The following is a 20,850-nucleotide window of genomic DNA, read 5'->3' as shown; positions in this document are numbered from 1 at the left end:
AGCAGCTCCTCACAACAGGAAACGGTGGTGGTACTTAAACGGGCTTCCAAACGACCAGGTTTCCATCTCCCGCGGCGGCACTCGGAGGAGTATCAAGAGCTGCTTGTGTTCTTTGCAAAGGGCTGCGACTGCTCAGCAAGACGAAGGGGGTCAGGGCCTCGCTGAGGGAGAGCCACCAAAGCCAGGCCAGGGGGCCAGAGGGCAGGCCAGGCAAGGCAGAACGCCCTTTCTTTACGCGCGTTGCACCCACTGGCACCAAAGCCGGCAAGGCCTTCTCCCTGCACTGCCACACAAAGCCGTCGCCCAGAGCAGGCGATGTATCTCAGGCCCGGCGGGCCCAGACCGAGCTACCTCCGGCCCCAAGATGTCGGCCCCGGGCCTCGCGTTAGGCGCCGGCTCCTCCCCAGCGCCACGGCGCCCCCTAGCGACGGCGGCGCCTACCCGCAGCGCCGCGCTCCATTGCGGCGGCCACAGAGCGCATGCGGAGCGCCGGCTGCGCGCCCACGCTCCCGCCCCACCCAGCAGGCCGACCCGCGCATGCGCAGTACGGGGAAAGAGCTGCCTCCGACCCTCACCCTCTCCGCATGCGCACGGCGGGCTCTGGAAGCCGCCAGAAGGGGCGGGACAACCACGCGCCGCTGGGGGTGGGGCCGGGGTCAGCTGAGCCGCGCGGCCGGCGCTGAGTGACGGCGAGCGGCGGCCCCTGGGCAGTAACGGGAGAGGCGGCGGCGGCCCGGCCTGGCGGGGCGGAAGGAAGCGTCTGGGCCCGGGGCAGGCGCCATGGCGACCACCGTCACCACGCAGCGCGGCCCGGTGAGTGCTGCGGGTGCGCCCCTCTTAATTCCAGCCGCCGCCTCGCCTTGGTGGTGAGACTCGGCTGGACCCTGCGGGGCCTCTGTCTGCTCTTCTCCCCCGCGGCCCGGCTCCTGCCCGCGGGCCTCGGTGCGAGGGTGGCTTCCCCTTCTTGTCTCCCACGCGGCCGCGGGGAGGAGGGAGAGAAAAGACATCTCTGCTTCTCCAGACCGCCCGGATACGGGGGAAGGGGTGAGGGAAGGAAGTCTGCTTCTGCTCCTGCTGTACCGTGCGGGGCTTGAGGAGACTCTGCTGCCCATTCTTTGTCTAAGGGCCTTCCAGGCGAGCGAATGGCTTCAGCTACATCTAAGCTAACCTCTTTCGCTTTGAAGCAAGGTAGAACATTCTGTTCTTACGGCTGGGCTGGGCAGGCTCAGGTCGCTGTCTCCGAGGCTGCCACCTGAAATCTGGAACCTGCAGCGCGGTTGAGGACGCATTGAGTGGCAATCCGTAGGCGTGTGTGCTCGGGGGAAGGAACCCAGCTGTTTAAAAGCCAATTTAATAATCTTCTGGGGGTTAGTGTTGCTAGTTTATTGGAAACGTGTCGCTGCCAGGTTGTGCCCTGGAATGATCTTGCCACACGCCGGGATGTTCTTCTGCGTGTGGGATATCACTGCAGTGTAAAATCAGCTCCCGATTGATGTGCTGATCCTGTATGAGAGAATCTGGTAGTAAGTAACTGACAATGTGACGTTGCTCTGCAGGCAAAATGAGGTTTTCTTAATCAGTATTTAAACTGTATTTTACTTCCTAGAAATGGTTCCTTTTTTGTGTGCAGCTGTGATGAAAGACCTCAGGAGTGAACTATTGAACTGCCCATCTCGAAAAATGCATCACTGTCTGTGGTTATGTCACGACAGCTGTATCATATGATCATCAATTTCATCCCTTAAAATGATTTATCTGTCTGGTCTTCCAGAGTAGATTCCTTTTACAACAGATTGTGGTGATGGTTCTGTTGTTGGAGTAAAAAAATTAACTGTTAATTAATGTTAAAAAGTGAGTGAAACTGTCTCTTGATAGTATCAGAAGACAGCAGCTGCTGTTAGGGTTGAATCAGTGCTGAATTAGTTGCTATCCCCTAAGGCTTGGTGTTTGAGAGTTAATGGTGTGATTAGGGCCAAGTGGAATTCTTTCAACGTTCAAGATGTTTTACTCAGAAACACTCACAATTATATAAATAGCTGAAAATAAACCCAGTCAGAGTATGTTTAAAACCAACTTCACTTCTGGTTATCCTTCATGTTTGGAGAAGGCTGCGGAGACTGAGGGAATGGATGCAGGAGTAGGAACAGAGGGAATTGGTAAGAAACTGAGTGTTTGGGCTAAAGCTGAAATAGGCCTGACTGCAGACCTGATGTATGTTGAGATGGAGTGGAGTGGCCTGGGTTCTTGAGGGATGTTCTACTTGCCTGTGATGCAAAATACCTAGCTATTACTGAGTACTTTCAATACCTACTTAACCTGGTGACATCCTCTTCCTGGCTTGAGATGAGGTTTTATTGAGAACTTTCTGTTTGAATATCCTAACTGCCTAGTCCTTAAATGTTTTAAAAGAATACATCTCAACACTTAAGAATGTTGTTACTCTAGATACCTTGTTTTAGAATCACCCAGGTACTCCTGTATATCTCTCATGGCAATCTTTTGTTAATTAAAGCTGATGTAAGCCTGAAAATGAAGAGGTGATGATGATCTTGTACAGCTTTAGTTTTCAGGGTTGGTTTTTTGTTGTTTTGTTGGTTTGGGTTTTTTTTACCTGACGTGTTCCTAACATTGGGTGCATGCTTTTCTTCCTTGTCTGAACCACTTCAGAGATGTGAATGAATAAATTGTGCAATATTAAGCTGCCATTCACGGGTGAGGGTGTCGGTGTGATACTTGCTCACCAGCCTTGCTTAATTCAAGAGTGGAAGACAGAATTCTACGTGTTTCTATATATAAAGCTGCATTGCAAATCAATAGCCACTAAATGGTGCTGCAGGATTGGGAAACGTTTCTCTTTTAGCACTGCAGAGAACAGTTCTGCCTCTTGCTGTTTGAACAGGCAGGAAAATATTTGAGGTTGTTTCACGTAGGTAAGAAGATAAAAGTATGGCCCTTTACTGTTGCCAGTCTTGGGTTTATGCCTATGCTTTCTGGTTTGTGACAGTGCTGCTTTGGTGAGTAATGAAAATTTCTGGTTCTTTAAAATGAAACATGACTGGAATTCATCCTGTTAGTGATAAATATTCTATTGGAATATAGATTTCTCTGGCTCTTTTCAGGGTGTTCTGGAATTAGTGTGTTGTCACACTTTGTAATCTTTTGAGAGCAAACCAGCTTTTGAGATCTAAGCTACAGCTGAATATATAAGGGCTGCTAATTGTTATCTTTTCCAAGTGAGAGGTGTTAATAAGCAGTTTGATCAGGCTTCAAGTTAAGTCTTAGACACCAGAAACTTAGAGTTGTGATTCCCTAGCTAGCAAAATTAATCTCCATGCTTAATTCATTCACCATGCTGGCAGATGTGTGAGTTCCTCCAGAATTAGATCAAGTACCAAGCTAGGACAACTTAGATTTCTGCTCTTATGATTTGGGGTCTTCTGATGGGCAAGGCTATATTTATGCTTACTTCTCTTTTCTTGTCCTAATTACTGTTATTTAACTACATAAGTTTTGTTGCCTTTGATGTTACTTGCAGTTTTGTCTTGAGACTCTTAAACCTGGGATTTCTGAATCCAAGAAGCCATTCCAGTTTTACTGTCCAAAGTTGATACATGTCCTGCTGTCACAGCAGCAATTGTGAATACAAAGTCTCATCACCAAAAACACCATGTTGATAATTCTCAATGTAGTTGAATATTATCATAGAACCACAGAATGGTTTGGGTTGGAAGAGACCTTAGAGGTTATTTAGTTCCAACCCCCCTGCTATGGGCAGGGACAGTTCCTACTAGACCAGCTTGCTCACTTTGAACACTACCAGCTTCCCTGGGCAAATTAAGTATTTTGTTTGTTATTAGAATGTGGATATGTGTAGTGTTAAAATCTTTATCTGTGAAGGTGGAAGTTCCCTAAAGACAAATTGTTGGAATCCATTTGGTTTTCAGAAGTCATTTAAGAACTTGGGGAAGGAAGATGTCATTGACCTTGACAGGCTGGAGAGGTGGGCACAAGCCAACCTCAGGAGGTTCAACAAGACCAAGGGCAGGGTCCTGCATCTGGGTGGAGGCAATCCCAGGCACAAATCCAGGCTGGGCAGTGACAGGCTGGAAAGCAGCCCTGAGGAGAGAGCCTTGGGGGTGCTGGGGGAGGAGAAGCTCAGCAGGAGCTCTCAGTGTGCACTTGCAGCCTAGAAAGCCAAGCAGAGCCTGGGCTGCAGCAAGAGAAGTGTGGCCAGCAGGGCAAGGGAGGGGATTCTGCCCCTCTGCTCAGCTCTGGGGAGACCCCACCTGCAGTACTGCCTCCAGTTCTGGAGCCCCTATTGCAAGAGGGCTCTGGAGGTGCTGGAAGGTGTCCAGAGCAGGGCCAGGAGGAGGAGCAGAGGGCTGGAGCACCTCTCCTGTGAGGACAGACTGAAGGAGTTGGGGCTGTTCAGTCTGGAGAAGAGAAGGCTCCCAGGTGACCTAATTGTGGCCCTCCAGTATCTGAAGGGGGCTCCAAGAAGGCTGGGGAGGGACTTCTTAGGATCTCAAGTAGTGATAGGACTAGGGGGAATGGAATGAAGCTGGAAGTGGGGAGATTGAGGCTGGAGGGGAGGAGGAAGTTCTTCCCCATGAGAGTGGTGAAGCCCTGGAATGGGTTGTCCAGGGAGGTGGTTGGGGCCCTGTCCCTGGAGGTGTTTAAGCCGAGGCTGGCTGAGGCTCTGGCCAGGCTGATCTAGTGTGGGGTGTCCCTGCCCATGGCAGGGGGGTTGGAACTAGATGATCCTTGTGGTCCTTTCCAACCCTGACTGATACTATGAGTGTTTCTGAGGAAAATGTGTATTAATTTCTAAGCTCAGTGATCTGACCTCTGGAGCATCTTCCTTTCACAGCAAGTGATGAAGGCAGCATTGGCAATGCTTTGAAGTTCTGGCTCTCTAAGAGATAGGAGAAGTACCCTGAGGTACTAAATGGTTTATTTTCTGGTGCACCTGGTGGCATTTTCTTTTAAGCAAGACTTGGAGGAAAGAAAGATTGGTGTTGGTATGTCTGGTGGTAGAGTAGAAAACAATAATGGCAGTCTGTGCCTGGAATTGGTGGCAATTATCTTTCTCCTTAATGCTAATCCTAGTGTGAATTCATTATCAGTGTGGTGGATCTCTGCTGAGCTCACTCAAGTTCATAATGTTCCATGCAGTGCTGGGCCCCAAAGGGGTTACAGTGTTCCAGATGTGGTCTAATGAGTGCCCAGCAAAGGGAAACAATTGCTTTCCTCAGCCTGCTGGCAGGGCTTTTGTTGCTCCAGTGTAGTGTGCTCTTAGGCCTCATTGTTGAGAGGGTGCCCTGCTCCTTCATCTTTAGTTTGCTCTCTACCAGGCCCCACATGGTTTTTCTCTGTAGAGCTGCAGCCCTGTCAGTTTTTTCCAGCCTGTACCAATGCCAGGGATTTTCCTGTCCAAAGTACAGGACTTAGCCCTTGTTGAATTGTGTTAGATTCCTGCCAGTAAATTCTTCTGGCACTCTGGTTGTTGATCCTGTCCTCAAGTATGCCAATCATTTCTCCCTAGATTTGGAGTCATCCTCAAAACTGCTGAGTGTACACTCTGCATTCATCTCTGGTTACTGACAGAGAAAATAGGAAATTAGTTCCTCTCAGTACAGAGCTCTGAGAAATGTTGATTTGAGCCAACCTTCAGTGATGGCAGCCACTGAACTTCAACTTTGGAGCTCTGTGACCCAGCCAATTTTTCATCCAGCCAGTGGCTCCCCCATTTGGCTTGTAGTTACCAGGCTTTGGTACTTGCTGCTCTCTCTTCATTCACAGATTGTAATGATTTTGCTGTAGAAGGCAGTTGGGCTGGTTTGGCTTGGTAAAGGCTGCTGAATCCCAGTCCCTGTTTTCTTTTTCATCACAGGATCTCAGAATTTGTATGTCTAGAAATGGCTTCCAGAGGGACTTATGCTATGACTTTCTTAGCAACCAAAGTAAAGCTGACCTACCTGTGGTTCCTCAGGTCATCCTTCTTGCCCTTTGGAAAGCTGGTTATGAGATTTGTCTTTCTCCAATTGTAGAGGACTTCCAATCTCCATGACCTTTTCAAAGATGATAGGGAGTAGCCATGAAAAAATATCAGCCAGCTCTTTCAGGACCTCGGGATGCATCTGATCAATTTGTTCTTTAGAGTGCAAAACATAGGTCAAAATTCTCTCTCATTGATTCATTCTTAAAAACATTGAAATCATTTAAAAGAGAATGTTGAATTTATTTTGTTTTTAGTAACTAGGTGTTGAAAGCTTTTTTCCTTTTCTTTTACCTGGAACTTCTTTGAACCCTAGACCTTTGGAGGTCCTTTCCAGTGAAGACCCTTCTGTGATTCTATCAGGATTGCTTGATGATGGCCAGTGTGGAAACATTAGTTACAGCCCCCTGAATATGTCATGTATGATGGTCCCCTAAGTCAGGGCATTTGTGGTTGCCTTTGGTTCTGCTGTAGAATAGAATTAACCAGGTTGGAAGAGACCTCAGAGATCGAGTCACCCAACACCATCTAATCAACTAAACCATGGCACCAAGCACCCCATCCAGTCTCTTCCTAAACACCTCCAGTGATGGTGACTCCACCACCTCCCTGGGCAGCACATCCTAATGGGCAATCTCTCTTTCTGTGAAGAACTTCTTTCTAACATCCAGCCTAAACCTCCCCTGGCACAGCTTGAGACTGTGTCCTCTTGTTCTGCTGCTGGTTGCCTGGGAGAAGAGACCAACCCCGCCCTGGCTACAACCTCCCTTCAGGGAGTTGTGGAGAGCAAGAAGGTCTCCTCTGAGCCTCCTCTTCTCCAGGCTAAGCAACCCCAGCTCCCTCAGCCTCTCCTCACAGGGCTGTGCTCTAAACCCCTCCCCAGCTTTGTTGCCCTTCTCTGGACACCTTCCAGCATCTCAACATCTTTCCTAACCTGAGGGGCCCAGAACTGGACCCAGGACTCAAGGTGTGACCCTTCCCTTGCCCTCCCTTCTGTTTCTAGCTAATTCATATTTTTGCTGTGCAATCAAGTTTATTAGGAAATAATTACAAGGCAGGCTTTTGGTTTTTTTTCTTCAGATGAATGCCTGATAAAAAGTTGTCTCCTGAACTGTAGTTCTACCCTTGCACAGTCTTATTGCTGTCCTTCTTGAAAAGAGAGTTCTCATAGAATTCAGATGCTAGGTGAAATGAATCTTTTATTCTACAGCTAATGGCAGAGTCTCTTGGAATTCCACATTCTTCCTTCAATGTTGTTGTAGTACAGGGATGTGCATTTGTTTTACTGTGGGTGTTGAGTGGGATCAGTGATACAAGCTTGTCACTTGTTCTGCTTGCTTTAAAACACAAAACCTGGTTGAACTTAGGTTATGTAACTTTTTGTTTGGGGTTTGGAGGTGGCAATTATGTGCCTGCCTTTTAATGCTTGGAGGAAGACCTGAATTAGGTTTTCTTTACAGATAAAAAGATTGTAGACTAGTGATTTGATAGGGAATCAACTTATAATTAGCATATGACCTCACTAAGTGATGTGTTTTCCTCAATAAGAATCTCTCCTAGATACTTCACTGACTATATCACCAGGACTTGCCTTCCAGATCTCAGGCAGAGCTGAACATTTAAGCATATGCATCTCCTGTTCCCCACTCTCCCTTTTGGAGAGGTTTTTCTGCTTGGATCTTCTGGGAATTGAGTGAAAGCAGCAGCTTTCAGTGTTTGTGTATGTCTGCTCTGCACTTCTAGGATAAGGATCACAGAATCACAGGATGACAGGGGTTGGAAGGGACCTCAGGAGACCATTGAGTCCAACCCCCTTGCCAAAGCAGCATCACTTAGGGCAAGTGACACAGGAAGGCATCCAGGCAGGCTTTGAAACTCTCCAGTGAAGGAGGGTCCACAACCTCCCTAGGCAGCCTGCTCCAGGGCTCTGGCACTCTCACCCCTAAGAAGTGTCTCCTCATGTTGAGGTGGAATCTCCTGTTGTTCCTTGTCCTATCACAGGGCATGTCCTATCACCATGCCAAAGTGCCTGGCACCTTTATCCTGACACCCACCTTTCAGATATTTATAGATGTTGATATGTCATCTCAGCCTTCTCTTCTCCAGACTAAACAGCCCCAGGGCTCTCAGTCTGTCTTCATAGGAGAGATGTTTAAGTCCTGTAGCTGAATGCTGTAAAACCAGCTTAGATGCTGTAAGAAAACTGCCTTACAGATTTTTGTTTGTCCCTTTTGGGCCTCAGACCAGAGAGTTGCTTATATATTTTATTTTTAAGCAGTGTTTAGATGACTTGAACAAAATTTAGAGATATTATTAGACTTCTCATGTGCATGAATAAAGCTCTCCAAAGTCCCTATTAAGATGGTTGAGAGGAAATATGTTGTCCTGTTTGCTGAGAAGCTAGCATAGGGAGCATGCACATGTGGCAGGGTAATTTCAGAGCTGCAGCCACCACTTGTCACTACAAGAGACCTTTATGATGTCTGTTCTCAGAGTTGCTCATAATAGCATTTTTGAAGCTTCTGGAGGTGGAGGACCTGCTGTGTTGTAAATGCCTTGCTCATTCTGGTGCCATTTGAGTGGATTATGTTTTTTTTTTAACCCAACTCCTTTTTTAATAACAAGTGTTCAAATGAGGCTGTTTGGCATTGGAACAGGTTGCCCAGAGCAGCCGTGGAGGCTCCAAGCCTGATAGTTTTCAGAGCCAGGTTGGACAGGGACTTGATCAACCTCATGTAGAATAGAATAGAATTAACCAGGTTGGAAGAGACCTTTGAGATCATCAAGTCCAACTTATCATCCAACACCATCTAATTAACTAAACCATGGCACCAAGCACCCCATCCAGTCTCTTCCTAAATACCTCCAGTGATGGCAACTCCACCACCTCCGTGGGCAGCACATTCCAATGGCCAATAGATCTTTCTATAAAGAACTTCTTCCTAACATCCAGCCTAAACCTCCCCTGGTGCAGTTTGAGACTGTGTTCTCTTGTTCTGGTGCTATGTAGTAGCAGGTGTCCCTGTCCATGGCAGGGGATTGGAACTAGATGGTCCCTTCCAAGCCAAACCCTTCTGTGAGAAGGCTTAAACTTAAATAAGCTTTCTTTTAATGTTAGCATTATATTTTAGCTTAATCTTCTCCCTCTCTGCCCCCATTTCCCCCCTTCGTTTTGCAGAACTTAAGCTGCTTAAGATATTAATATTTTTAAGATACTTATAAACAAAACTAATTCCCTCTTCTCCCTCCCAGCAGCCTAGCAGGAGGCATTCAGCACTTCTAGCTTTTTGGATAGGCTTCCTTTCTGGCAGGTAACACCTCCTGCTGCCAGGATCCTGAGGCTCTGGGGTAGCAATAGTCACACAGAAGGTGGTTTGGCAGGAGCTGCAGTTTCTGTCTCCAAGATGCAATCTTGCCATGCAAGTGCTGTCTCATCTTCAGAAGCTATGTCCTAGAGGCTTGTTAGCTTCTCCAGTTATGTTCTGTAGGCATCTCTCTGCCAGATACACAATTGAGTAACCTTGCCTGGGATTGCAACACAAGGAATTGCACTTCAGTCTTGATGGGCTGAGCACTTCCCTGGTAAATGTGTAACTGGCTCTGCAGACAAGAGAAAGGAGGACAGCTCAGTGATAAATATTCTGTGCCACTTTATTTGCCTTGTAAAGTTTATTCTTATGGTGTGCTTGTTATTGTAATGTGATGATGGCTCTCCATGTGGTGTTGCTAACGTTCACTGAGCGTTTCAAACCTAGGCACAGCTCACTGTTGATTGACAAGGAAGAAGTAGAAACTTTCTGTTACAAAGCCAGCAGAATATGCAGGGTGACTGCTGAGTCATATTGTCACGTTTCAGCTTCCTTTAATATGTTACTACTTTGGGTTCTTTGTTATAGTTCTTCCTTGTGATAGAGCAGATTCTGAACTCCTCCTTTGTTTAGAGCGTGGTGGAATTTTGTCCATGAATTGTCCCCAGGGTTAGTTACAGGCTGGCTGTGTCTCGCCTTAGAGAAGCATTAGGGCATTTGAATGTTGAAGGATTGAGTTAGGTGGAAGGATTTGGTTCACAGAAAGCATTGTCTATCTGATCTGTCTTGGAGGTGACTGTGAAAGTGACCCTTTCAGTTGAAGGCAGGGTGCTGTGTCACAGGGATGATTTGCTCTGAGTGATGAAGAAGGGAAGGAGCTGGGTGCCCATCAGATGCCATCTGTGAAACTTGGTAGCTTTAATTTTTGTAGGACCTACTTAATACTTAGTTAGAACAGCCTTGGCTTTGCTTATCCAACTCTTTGCAGAGGCTTATGTTGGAAATGGGTGGGTTTGAAAGTGGGCATGGGAAGGCTCTTCACATGAGTTGGCAGTTTCATTGGTTGATTTATGCTTTGTCCATGCTCTCAAACTGAATTAAATTCTCCTGAATGTTTTCTAATGCTTCTTTTTGATATTCTTCTTGTTCACTGTGCATGTGGAAGACAGAAGTTTGAAGGTGTGTGTTCTCTTTTGCAGGTGTATGTTGGTGAGCTTCCTCAAGACTTTCTCCGCATCACCCCAACGCAGCAGCAGCAGCAAATCCAGCTGGATGCCCAAGCAGCTCAGCAGCTCCAGTATGGAGGCACAATGGGTACTGTGGGCAGACTCAGCATTACAGTGGTACAGGTATGAAGTGTAGCATCTTTGCACAATTAAGTCATTGTCATTAATTAGTACAGTTAATGTTTTTGAGCTGTGGCCACACGCACAAAGAATCTGTTGGGACTGGAGTTGCTAAATGACTTGCATAGAGGAAGAGAGTAATGCTTCAAGGTTTTCTAGCTTTGTGTTGATGTACAGCCTTCCATGTTTCTCTCAGCCTGGAGAAGGCTCTGGGAGTACCTTATAGCTGCCTTTCAATACCTGAAGGGAGCCTCCAGGAAATCTGGAGAGAGGCTTTTTGTAAGGATGTCCAGCAGTAGGACAAGGAGGAGTGCTTTGAAGCTGAGGGAGAGCAGGTTTAGACTGGCTCTTAGGAAGAAGTTCTTCAGTATGAGAGTGTTGAGACTCTGGAACAGGCTGCCCAGGGAGGCTGTGGATTCCTCCTCCCTAGGGATCTTCAAAGCCAGGTTGGATGAGGCCTTGAGCAAGCAACTGTGATTGAGAGGTATCCTTGCCCGTGGCAGGGAGGTTGGGGTCGATGATCTCTAAGGTCCCTTCCAGTCTGAGCTATTCTACAATTCTGATACATCAGCATTTTGTCCAGAGTCATCTTTCATAGCAGCAGTGCAGCAATTTCCTGTAAAGCCTGCTACTATCACACACAATCAAATAAACTGAAGGGCTTTGGCAGTGAACAGGTTTCTCTGAAAGCTTGTGTTAAGAAGGCTTCCTTGAGAAACACTGAATATTGGAAGGCTTTAGCATTTGGAGAATATTACAGGGAGCTGCAGTTGTTTTACATACTTTTCCTTGACTGCTCTGTTCCATCACCATGTCCTCTAGTGCATTTCTTGTTTTTCCTAGTGCTTTCTGCAGGCTTTCTTAGTCCTAGCTCTTTTGTTTTCTGCTTCCTCTTTTCCCTTGTTATCCTTTTTTTCATCTCTTGGCAGCACTGTAGTTCATTTCTGTATAAGACTTCAGGTTTGAAAACTTACTTGTCCTAACATAACTCTTTGTCTATGTTGGCACACCAGATGTTCTTCATACTAACTGAACACACCTCATCTTTCCCAGGTGCTGTTGTGATGGGTTACACCCATCCTGAAAGTGGGGGGTGGGGGGAGGAGGGCATTTTCCCCTGGGAAACTGAGTTGGTCTGTTCCACTCCCCTCCCTGTCCAGCAAGCCTATAAAAAGGAGGACACTGCAGCCATTAGCTCTCTTGGGCCCTGCCTTTGCCTGCACAAGGACTGCTGCTGGCTCCCTGCTTCTCTCCCACGTGGTCAGGCCTGATCCTTCTCCCTTCTACATCCACACCTCTTCAAAGAGACTGGTTTTGTATTCTTATTTTTAACCCATCCATCCTTGTGAACCCTTCCTGTTATTGTTACATATATATATATAGTTTAAAGAAAATTCTTTACCTCTCTACTTCCAAGCCAACTCCAAATTATTTCTTGGTGGATTTGCTTCTTCCCTTTCTTTTCCTCTCTATTGGGAAAGAGGAGGGGGGAGCAGGGGAGGGATTCTCAGCCCAGCCCCCATCTGAGCTCTTAAACCCTAGTTAAGGCTCAAATCACCACAGCTGTTTTCAAGTCATTGTCTAGAATAGAATAAACCAGGTTGGACGAGACCTCCAAGATCATTGTGTCCAGCCTATCATCCAACACCACCTAATCAACTAAACCATGCAACCAAGCACCCTATCAAGTCTCCTGAACACCTCCAGTGATGGTGACTCCACCACCTCCTTGGGCAGCCCATTCCAATGGGCAATCACTCTCTCTGTGTAGAACTTCCTTCTAACCTCCAGCCTAAACCTCCCCTGGTACAGCCTGAGACTGTGTCCTCTTGTTCTGGTGCTGGTTGCCTGGGAGAAGAGACCAACCTCTGCCTGTCTACAACCTCCCTTCAGGTAGTTGTAGAGAGAAATAGGGTCTCCCCTGAGCCTCCTCTTCTCCAGCCTAAAAACATATCAAAGAGATACTTAGCCATAAATGTAGCACCAGGCTTGGAATACCACAGGTATGGTTACAGCTCCAGGGTGAGTCTTTACTGGGGAGTAAACCCAGACAGGGTCTCTCAGGACAAAAGAGTTGCTGATGCTTCCTTTGTGTCCTTCACTGGTCAGTTTGCTTCTTCACAGCCTCTATCCTTTGTCTGAAAGCTGGAGGCAATATATTTTTCAAAGCTTATTCTTTCTAAGGTCTAGTCACCTGAACTTGTTCACTTGCAGCCCTCTTAGTCCTGATGAGTGTCCCAGTCTGTGTTGGGAGTGTTCAACTGGAAGCCTCTTCTGCAATTCTGAGCAGTGCAAAAATGTTGCCACTTTTAGAGCATGGTGGGAAAAGCTTTATGTAATTACTTTTCCAGAGCTAGGAATAGATGATTCAGATTAAACCTCAGGCCTGTAAGGAAACAAAATATTTCTCAGATAGCACACTGTGCCTCTCTTTCTTCTCTAGCGGTTTCTAGCACTTGTAAATTACTCCTTGGGCTCACCTTTGGCTGTTTGCTTGGACAGCTTGAAGTGCTCTTTGTCATGGGATGCTGAATACTGATTCTACTGATGGTAGAAGTCCTGGAGCAGATCAGGAGGCAGACAGTACTGTTGAACAAGGAGTTCCCTCTTTCTTTCTCTGTCTCTCACCTTGAGTGTCCCTGTGTAGAAACACCCAGATTCCTGTTTGGATGGGTGAGGTGATGAAGTTCCTACTGGTTTTATCAGGTTCAATCCTTATTTATTTTTAGCTATTTTTATGTTGCTTGAAGAATAAAGCCTAGTAGCTGTTCATGGTGCTATGCCACTATGTTCATGGTGAGTAGCCACTTGTTAGAGTGTCACAGGATAGCTGAGCTTAGAGAGGACCTCTGGGATTTAATCCAAACCTTATCCCACCCCTACCCAGCCCCAGGCCAGTCCCTTAATCAAGAACTGAGGAGGATGTTTTATACAAGGAAAGGCAGAGGGAGCTAGGGAACAGTCTTAGGGGGAATCTTAGCAACTAGTAGTCCCTGCTATTAGGTGTTTACAAAGAAGGCAGCCAGGCTCTTTTCAGTGCTGTCTAGAGGAAAGACAAGGGGTGCAGTGAGCACCAACTGACACTCAGCAAACTATTTGAAATGAATGAAGAACCTTTACTGTGAGGTTTCAAACCTCAGAACAGGTTGCCCAAAAGGGTTGTGGAACTTGCATCCACGGAAGATGCTCAGAAATTGCCTGAGCTGTTGACTCTGCATTGAGTGGGGAGCTTGCATTAGACAGTCTCTAGAGGGTTCCATCCAACCTCAGCCATTCTGTGAATCCCTTTGTTGTGTAGTGACCCCACTGCTGGACTTGTTCAAGTGTGACCATATCTTCTGCAGCCCAGACCTGAAGAGAATAGTACTTCAGGTATGGTCTCTCCAGTGCTGAGTAGAAGGGATGCTCTTCTTTGACCTGCTAGCTGTGTTTTCCCTAATGCAGCCCAGATTGCTTGTTGCCTATCTTCTTTGCTTCAAGGTGCATTGCTGGCTTATTCCCACCTTGGTGTCCATCAAGACCACTAGATCCTTCTTTGCAGGGTTGGTGTCCAGCCAGTTGGCCCACAGCCTGTAGTTGTGCACGTGGTTTCTTCCTCCTTGGGGCCAGAACTTTGCACTTTCATTTGTTGAACTTTGGGATTCCCATCTGGGCTCTTCTCCAGCTTGTCTAGGTCCCTCTGAATGGCAGCACAGCCTTGTGATGGATGTCCCATGAGATAGTCTGCTCTTCTGGGAGCTCAGGCAAGAACATGATGGGAACCTTGGCTGCATATTGAGGCATGTGACATCCTGAACAGGAGACTTAACCACAGTGGTGTTAGCCTGTGGAACATGAAAAGCTGGTTCAAGGCTTTTCTATTTAAATATCTGCTGATAAAATATTTAGAGCAGCCTGCCTGAATTCTGTTACTTCCCTCCCAGGAAGATTAGAAAGTGTCTGGGAGAAGGTAATTTACTGCTTCTTTTTCTTCTTGTGGATGCATAGGGATGGTGGTGAGTTTGTCTAAGCACAGTTGATTGTGTCCTCTTAAATTACTAGGCAGACAATCTATGTGCATTTTTTGGATGATGAACTGTTTAACAGGATGACTTCAGAATCTAGACAGTGCATAATTTAGGTGCCAACTTTCTTACTTTAAGCCCACAGTTACAATTTGAGACCTTTCTCACCAGCTCTCATGTATGAATTACTGAACTAGCATGTGCTCTGAAGGAGAAAAGAGCTTTCCAGGCCACAGCTGCCTAAATCTTATGCAAGTTTCAACTCTTCCAGTTCTTTAAATGTCCTGTAGGGAGGAGGCATCCTAGGCACCATATTTTGTCACTTGCCTAGCTATAAAAAGAACTCTGGGCTGCTCAGAGAAACAGCATGTCCAGAAAGTCCAATTTCTGTGTTGGCATAGTTCTGCAGTAGTACTCACTGTGTTGTCTTCAGGGCTGTCATCAACTTAACTTTGTTCCATTCCTCTGATGTTATAGCAAAAGTGAGTTTGATATCTTCTGATTTTATGGTAATGTAGTACTTCAGTTGCCACTGAATTAAGTAGTATCAAATGCACACACTGAATTAAGGAAGTTTTAAAGCACTTGGAAAGATAGGATGTAGGAGATTTTACCTCACTTGAACTGCCTTTGCCTTTTGGGATGAAGCACAGAGTAGGGGGGATTGGAAGGGACCTCTGGAGATCTAGTCCTCCTCCCCTGCTAAACCAGGGTTACCTACAGCAGGTTGCCCAGGACTGCAATATCCAGGTGGGTTTGGAATCTCTCCAGAGAAGGAGACTCTGGGCAGCCTGCACCAGTGCTCTGTCACAGTCACAGGAAAGAAGTTTCTCCTTAGGTTCAAATGAAACCTCCTGTATTCTAGTTTGTACCCATAGCCCCTTGTCCTGTAACTGTCCACCCCTGAGAAGAGCCCAGCCTCATCCACATGACCCCCAACTTCATGTGTGTTTATCAGATTCCCTCTCAGTCTTCTCTTGTCCAGGCTAAACAGACCAAGTCTCTCATCCTTTCCTTGTAAGAGGGGTGCTTCAGTCCCCTAATCATCCTCACAGCCCTGCACTGAACTCTCTCCAGTAGTTCCCCATCTCTCTTGAACTGGGGAGCCCAGAAATGGAATCAATACTCCACATATACTCTCACCAGAGTAGAGGGTGAGGAGAAGCTTCCTTGACCTGCTGGCCTCACTTTTCTTAATGTAGCCTACAATACCATTGGCCTTGGCCATGGCAGCCCAGTGCTGGCTGATGCACTCCCAGGCAGTTCTCAGCAGAGCTGCTCCTCAGCAGGTCACCCCTCACCTGTACTGGTGCAGGGAATTATTCCTCCCCAGGGGCAGGACCCCGCATATGCCTTGATTGGACTGCATGATATTCCCTGTGCCTAATTTCCCAGCCTCCCCAGGTCTCATTGAATGGCAGCACAGCCTGATGGGATGTCAGCTACACCTCCCAGTTTGGTATCATCAGCTCCCAGACATTTAAGGGAATCATTGCCTCCTGTTTTCATCTCAGTGCTGTTCTAGAATTTTTTTCTCATCCTTTTTCCTTCCTGTCTACCTCATAATTGAAGTCTTCTTCAATATTTGATTCACTTTGTGAACTAATAGAATTAGCCAGGGTGGAAAAGACCTTTGAGATCAAGTCCAACCTATCACCCAATACCATCTAATCAACTAAACCATGGCACCAAGTGCCTCATCCAGTCTCTTCCTAAACACCTCCAGAGATGGTGACTCTACCACCTCCCTGGGCAGCACATTCCCATGGCCAATCTCTCTTGCTGGGAAGAACTTTCTTCTCACCTCCAGCCTAAACCTCCCCTGGCACAGCTTGAGACTGTGTCCTCTTGTTCTGGTGCTGGTTTCCTGGGAGAAGAGACCAGCCCCCACCTGACTCCAACCTCCCTTCAGGTAGTTGTAGAGAGCAAGAAGGTCTCCTCTGAGCCGCCTCCTCTCCAGACTAAGCAACCCCAGCTCCCTCAGCCTCTCCTCACAGGGCTGTGCTCCAGACCCCTCCCCAGTTTTGTTGCCCTTCTCTGGACAGCTTCCAGCATCTCAACATCTTTCCTAACCTGAGGGGCCCAGAACTGGACACAGGACTCAAGGTGTGGCCTAACCAGTGCTGAGTACAGGGCACAATGACCTCCCTGCTCCTGCTGGCCACACTATTCCTGATCCAGGCTAGGATGCCATTGGCCTTCTTGCCCCCCTGGGCACACTGCTGGCTCATGTTCAGCCAACTGTCAACCAGCACCCCCATGTCCCTTTCTGCCTGGCTGCTCTCCAGCCACTCTGACCCCAGCCTGTAGCACTGCCTGGGGTTGTTGTGGCCAATGTGTAGAACCTGGCACTTGGACTTGTTCAATCTCGTGCCCTTGGCCTCTGCCCATCTGTCCAGCCTGGCAAGGTCGCTCTGCAGAGCTCTCCTACCCTCTAACAGATCAACTCCTGGCACCAAGTTGGTGTCATCTGCAAATTCATTGCTGATGGACTCAATCCCCTCATCCAGATCATCATAGTTTAGGAAAGATGTTGACTTGCTGGAACATGTCCAGAGAAGGGCAACAAAGTTCGTGAGGGGTCTGGAGCACAGCCCTATGAGGAGAGGCTGAGGGAGCTGGGGTTGCTTAGCCTGGAGAAGAGGAGACTCGGGTGACCTTCTTGCTCTCTACAACTACCTGAAGGGAGGTTGTAGACCCGTGGATGTTGGTCTCTTCTCCCAGGCACCCAGCACCAGAACAAGAGGACACAGTCTCAAGCTGTGCCAGGGGAGGTTTAGGCTGGATGTTAGGAAGAAGTTCTATACAGAGAGAGTGATTGCCCATTGGAATGGGCTGCCTGGGGAGGTGGTGGAGTCACCATCACTGGAGGTGTTCAGGAGGAGACTTGATAGGGTGCTCAGTGCTATGGTTTAGTTGATTAGGTGGTTTTGTGTGATAGGTTGGACTCAATCTTGAAGGTCTCTTCCAACCTGGTTAATTCTATTCTATTCTAGTGATTACCTTCTGAAGTTGATGTAAGTGCTGCATATTTACAGACTTTCCCTTGTGTTGCAGGCCAAACTGGCCAAGAACTACGGGATGACTCGGATGGATCCCTACTGCCGGATCCGGCTGGGCTATGCTGTGTACGAGACGCCCACAGCGCACAACGGAGCCAAGAACCCGCGCTGGAACAAAGTCATTCAGTGCACCGTTCCCCCAGGCGTGGACTCTTTCTATCTAGAGATATTTGATGAGGTCAGACTGCAATCTGTTAGTTACTCCATTCCTCCCCAGCCCCTCTTTGGCCTGAGATTTGGGTGAAATCATGCAAAGAAAGAACATGGAGCTACCCAAGGCAGTTTCTTAGCTGGGGGCAGCTGAAAAAGATACAGAATCCCAAGAGCAGCAGTGCATAAGGTTTCCCTCTCCCCCAGGAATGTCTGAGCTGTTCCTTTGCTAGCTGATAAGGGGCAGAGAAAGAAGCAAAGATGTCTGATGTTTAAGGTTCTCCTTGCTGTCAGAATGCCCAGCAGCCTCCTATTCTGTACTGGCCCCATTAAAAATAGCCTGCTTATACAATGCTGTTTCACTCAGAAATCCTTCAGTGTTATTCTAACCCAGGAGGAGCTTGGAAGCTTTCCCAGGCTCAGAAATGCTGAGAATAAAACTGCCAAATACAGCCTGGGTGTAGTCACTGGGATTTGTTAGCAGAACCAGGCTACAGCTGAGGCTGAAGTCTGTGATTTGCCTGGGTTTTTTGCTGCCTCTTAACTGTGTGTAGTAAAACTTGACACTGCAGCACTTGTGTGGTCATTAGACAAGTGAGGCCTTTGGATGCTGTGTTTGTGGGCTTTGTTGATGGGTTCATAGATTCATAGAATGGTTTGGGTTGGAAAAGGCCTCAGAGATCATCTAGTTCTAACCCCCGTGGCATTGGCAGGGACACCTTCCACTAAATCAGGTTGCTCAAGGCCACATCCAATTTGGCCTTCAACACCTCCAGGGAGGGGGCATCCAAAACCTCCCTGGGCAACCTGTTCCAGTGTCTGTTTTACTGCTGCCACAGAGGTGGCAGATCAGTTCTTGTATTTGTCCCTGAATTACTGAAGTTCACAGCCTATTGTAGGGTAAGCATAAGCTGTTTACATTCAGTTAAGGACCTCTGATGTGCTGTCACTAGATCACACAGACTAAGCTGATACCAATGTGTTGTATTGCTAGATGTGTTCTGCTTCAGGTTTTGAATTTCTTGCTGTTCAATACCTGCAGTCAATCCAGAATCCCACTGCAAGCATCCTTCATGCTCGTGGGGACAGGGAATGGAGGAAAGAGTTACTGATGCTTTAGTAGTTTCCAGAGGGATGGCTTGAAGTTGGCAAAATGAACGAGCATGAGGCTGATGGAAGTGTTAGTGCAGAGTAATTGAAATATTGGGTGGTGGTTTTTTTCCCCCCAGGATAATTAACTTGATGATGCTTTTTCAATGCCATTCCAGAGGGCCTTTTCGATGGATGACCGCATTGCCTGGACACACATTACAATTCCTGAGTCTCTGAAGCAAGGCAATGTGGAGGATGAGTGGTACAGCCTGAGCGGGAGGCAGGGGGATGACAAGGAAGGAATGATTAACCTGGTGATGTCCTACACGGTAAGCTGAGCGTGGGCTGGCAGGGGGAAGGCAGAGAAGCTTCTTGAGTAGCTGGAAGTAGAGTAGAAGTAGAAGAGAATAGAATTAACCAGGTTGGAGAAGACCTCAGAGATCATCAAGTCCAACCTATCACCCAACACCATCTAATCAACTAAACCATGGCACCAAGCGCCCCATCCAGTCTCTTCCTAAACACCTGCAGGGATGGTGACTCCACCACCTCCCTGGGCAGCACATTCCAATGGCCAATCTCTCTTTCTGGGAAGAACTTCTTCCTCACATCCAGCCTAAACCTCCCCTGGCACAGCTTGAGACTGTGTCCTCTTGTTCTGGTGCTGGTTGCCTGGGAGAAGAGACCAACCCCCACCTGACTACAATGTCCCTTCAGGTAGTTGTAGAGACCAAGAAGGTCTCCCCTGAGCCTCCTCTCGGCTAAGCAACCCCAGCTCCCTCAGCCTCTCCTCACAGGGCTGTGCTGCAAACCCCTCCCCAGCTTTGTTGCCCTTCTCTGGACACCTTCCAGCTTCTCAACATCTTTCCTAAACTGAGGATCCCAGAACTGGACCCAGGACTCAAGGTGTGGCCTAACCAGTGCTGAGTACAGGACAGAATTACTTCCCTGCTCCTGCTGGCCACACTGTTCCTGACGCAGGCCAGGATGCCATTGGCCTTCTTGGTTCCCTGGGCACACTGCTAGCTCCTGTTCAGCTGCTGTCAACCAGTCCCCCCATGTCCCCTTCTGCCTGGCTGCTCTCCAGCCACTCTGACCCCAGCCTGTAGCACTGCCTGGGGTTGCTGTGGCCAATGTGCAGCACCTGGCACTTGGATGTGTTCAATCTCCTGCCCTTGGCCTCTGCCCATCTGTCCAGCCTGGCAAGGTCCCTCTGCAGAGCTCTCCTACCCTCTAACTGATCAACTCCTGCCCCTAGATTGCTATCATCTGCAAACTTACTGATGATGGACACAATCCCCTTCTCCAGATCAATAAAGATCCTGAACAGGATGGGGCCCAGCACTGATCCCTGGGGGCACCACTAGTGCCTGGGTGCCAGCTGGATGTGGCTCCATTCACCACCACTCTCTGGACTTGGCCCTCCAGCCGGTTCCTAACCCAGCTCAGAGTGCTGCTGTGCAAGCCACGAGTAGTTGTGTTGTGCCTTACTGGGTGGTGTGTGTGTGTGTGTGTTAGCCTTTAAAAGAATGACTCTTAAACACTGGGAATAGCAGTCAACAATATCTATTTGAATAGTACAATGTATTATTATCTATGTATTTATGCTTGTTATATTTATTTAGCTTATATGTTTATTATTATAGATATTATTATACAATATGCTTCTTCTATTTAGCTGTGTAGATTTGCTACAGAAGATAGTTCTTGGGGAGGTACTCAATGGGTATTTATTTATCTTGGTTTGCAATTATAATAAAAAAATCAGGTTGTTCTCAGAATCACAGAATGCATTCAAGTTGGAAGGGACCCTCAAAGGTCCAGCCCCCCTGCAGTCAGCAAGGACATCTCCAACTAGGGCAGGATGCTCAGTGCCCTATTGAGTTTGTC

At 47.5% G+C, this 20,850-nt stretch overlaps 1 protein-coding gene across 2 annotated transcripts in view; it reads left to right on the top strand.

The window, feature by feature from the left end:
- Nucleotides 1-653: 653 nt before the first annotated feature.
- TOLLIP (toll interacting protein) overlaps nt 654-20,850 on the top strand; it is a 37,747-nt gene continuing 17,550 nt past the window's right edge. The window contains exons 1-4 of one of the 2 annotated variants that reach the window (XM_054171732.1): nt 654-813; nt 10,506-10,655; nt 17,714-17,896; nt 19,137-19,289. In XM_054171732.1, coding sequence (XP_054027707.1) covers nt 781-813; nt 10,506-10,655; nt 17,714-17,896; nt 19,137-19,289 — 519 coding nt within the window. In that variant the 5' untranslated portion in view covers nt 654-780. The remainder of the gene's footprint in view (nt 814-10,505; nt 10,656-17,713; nt 17,897-19,136; nt 19,290-20,850) is intronic. The other variant, XM_054171733.1, reaches the window with a different exon arrangement.

This window comes from Dryobates pubescens, chromosome 22 (genome assembly GCF_014839835.1).
Source record: "Dryobates pubescens isolate bDryPub1 chromosome 22, bDryPub1.pri, whole genome shotgun sequence".
NCBI lineage: Eukaryota > Metazoa > Chordata > Aves > Piciformes > Picidae > Dryobates > Dryobates pubescens.
This window is presented reverse-complemented; position numbering and strand designations above follow the sequence as displayed.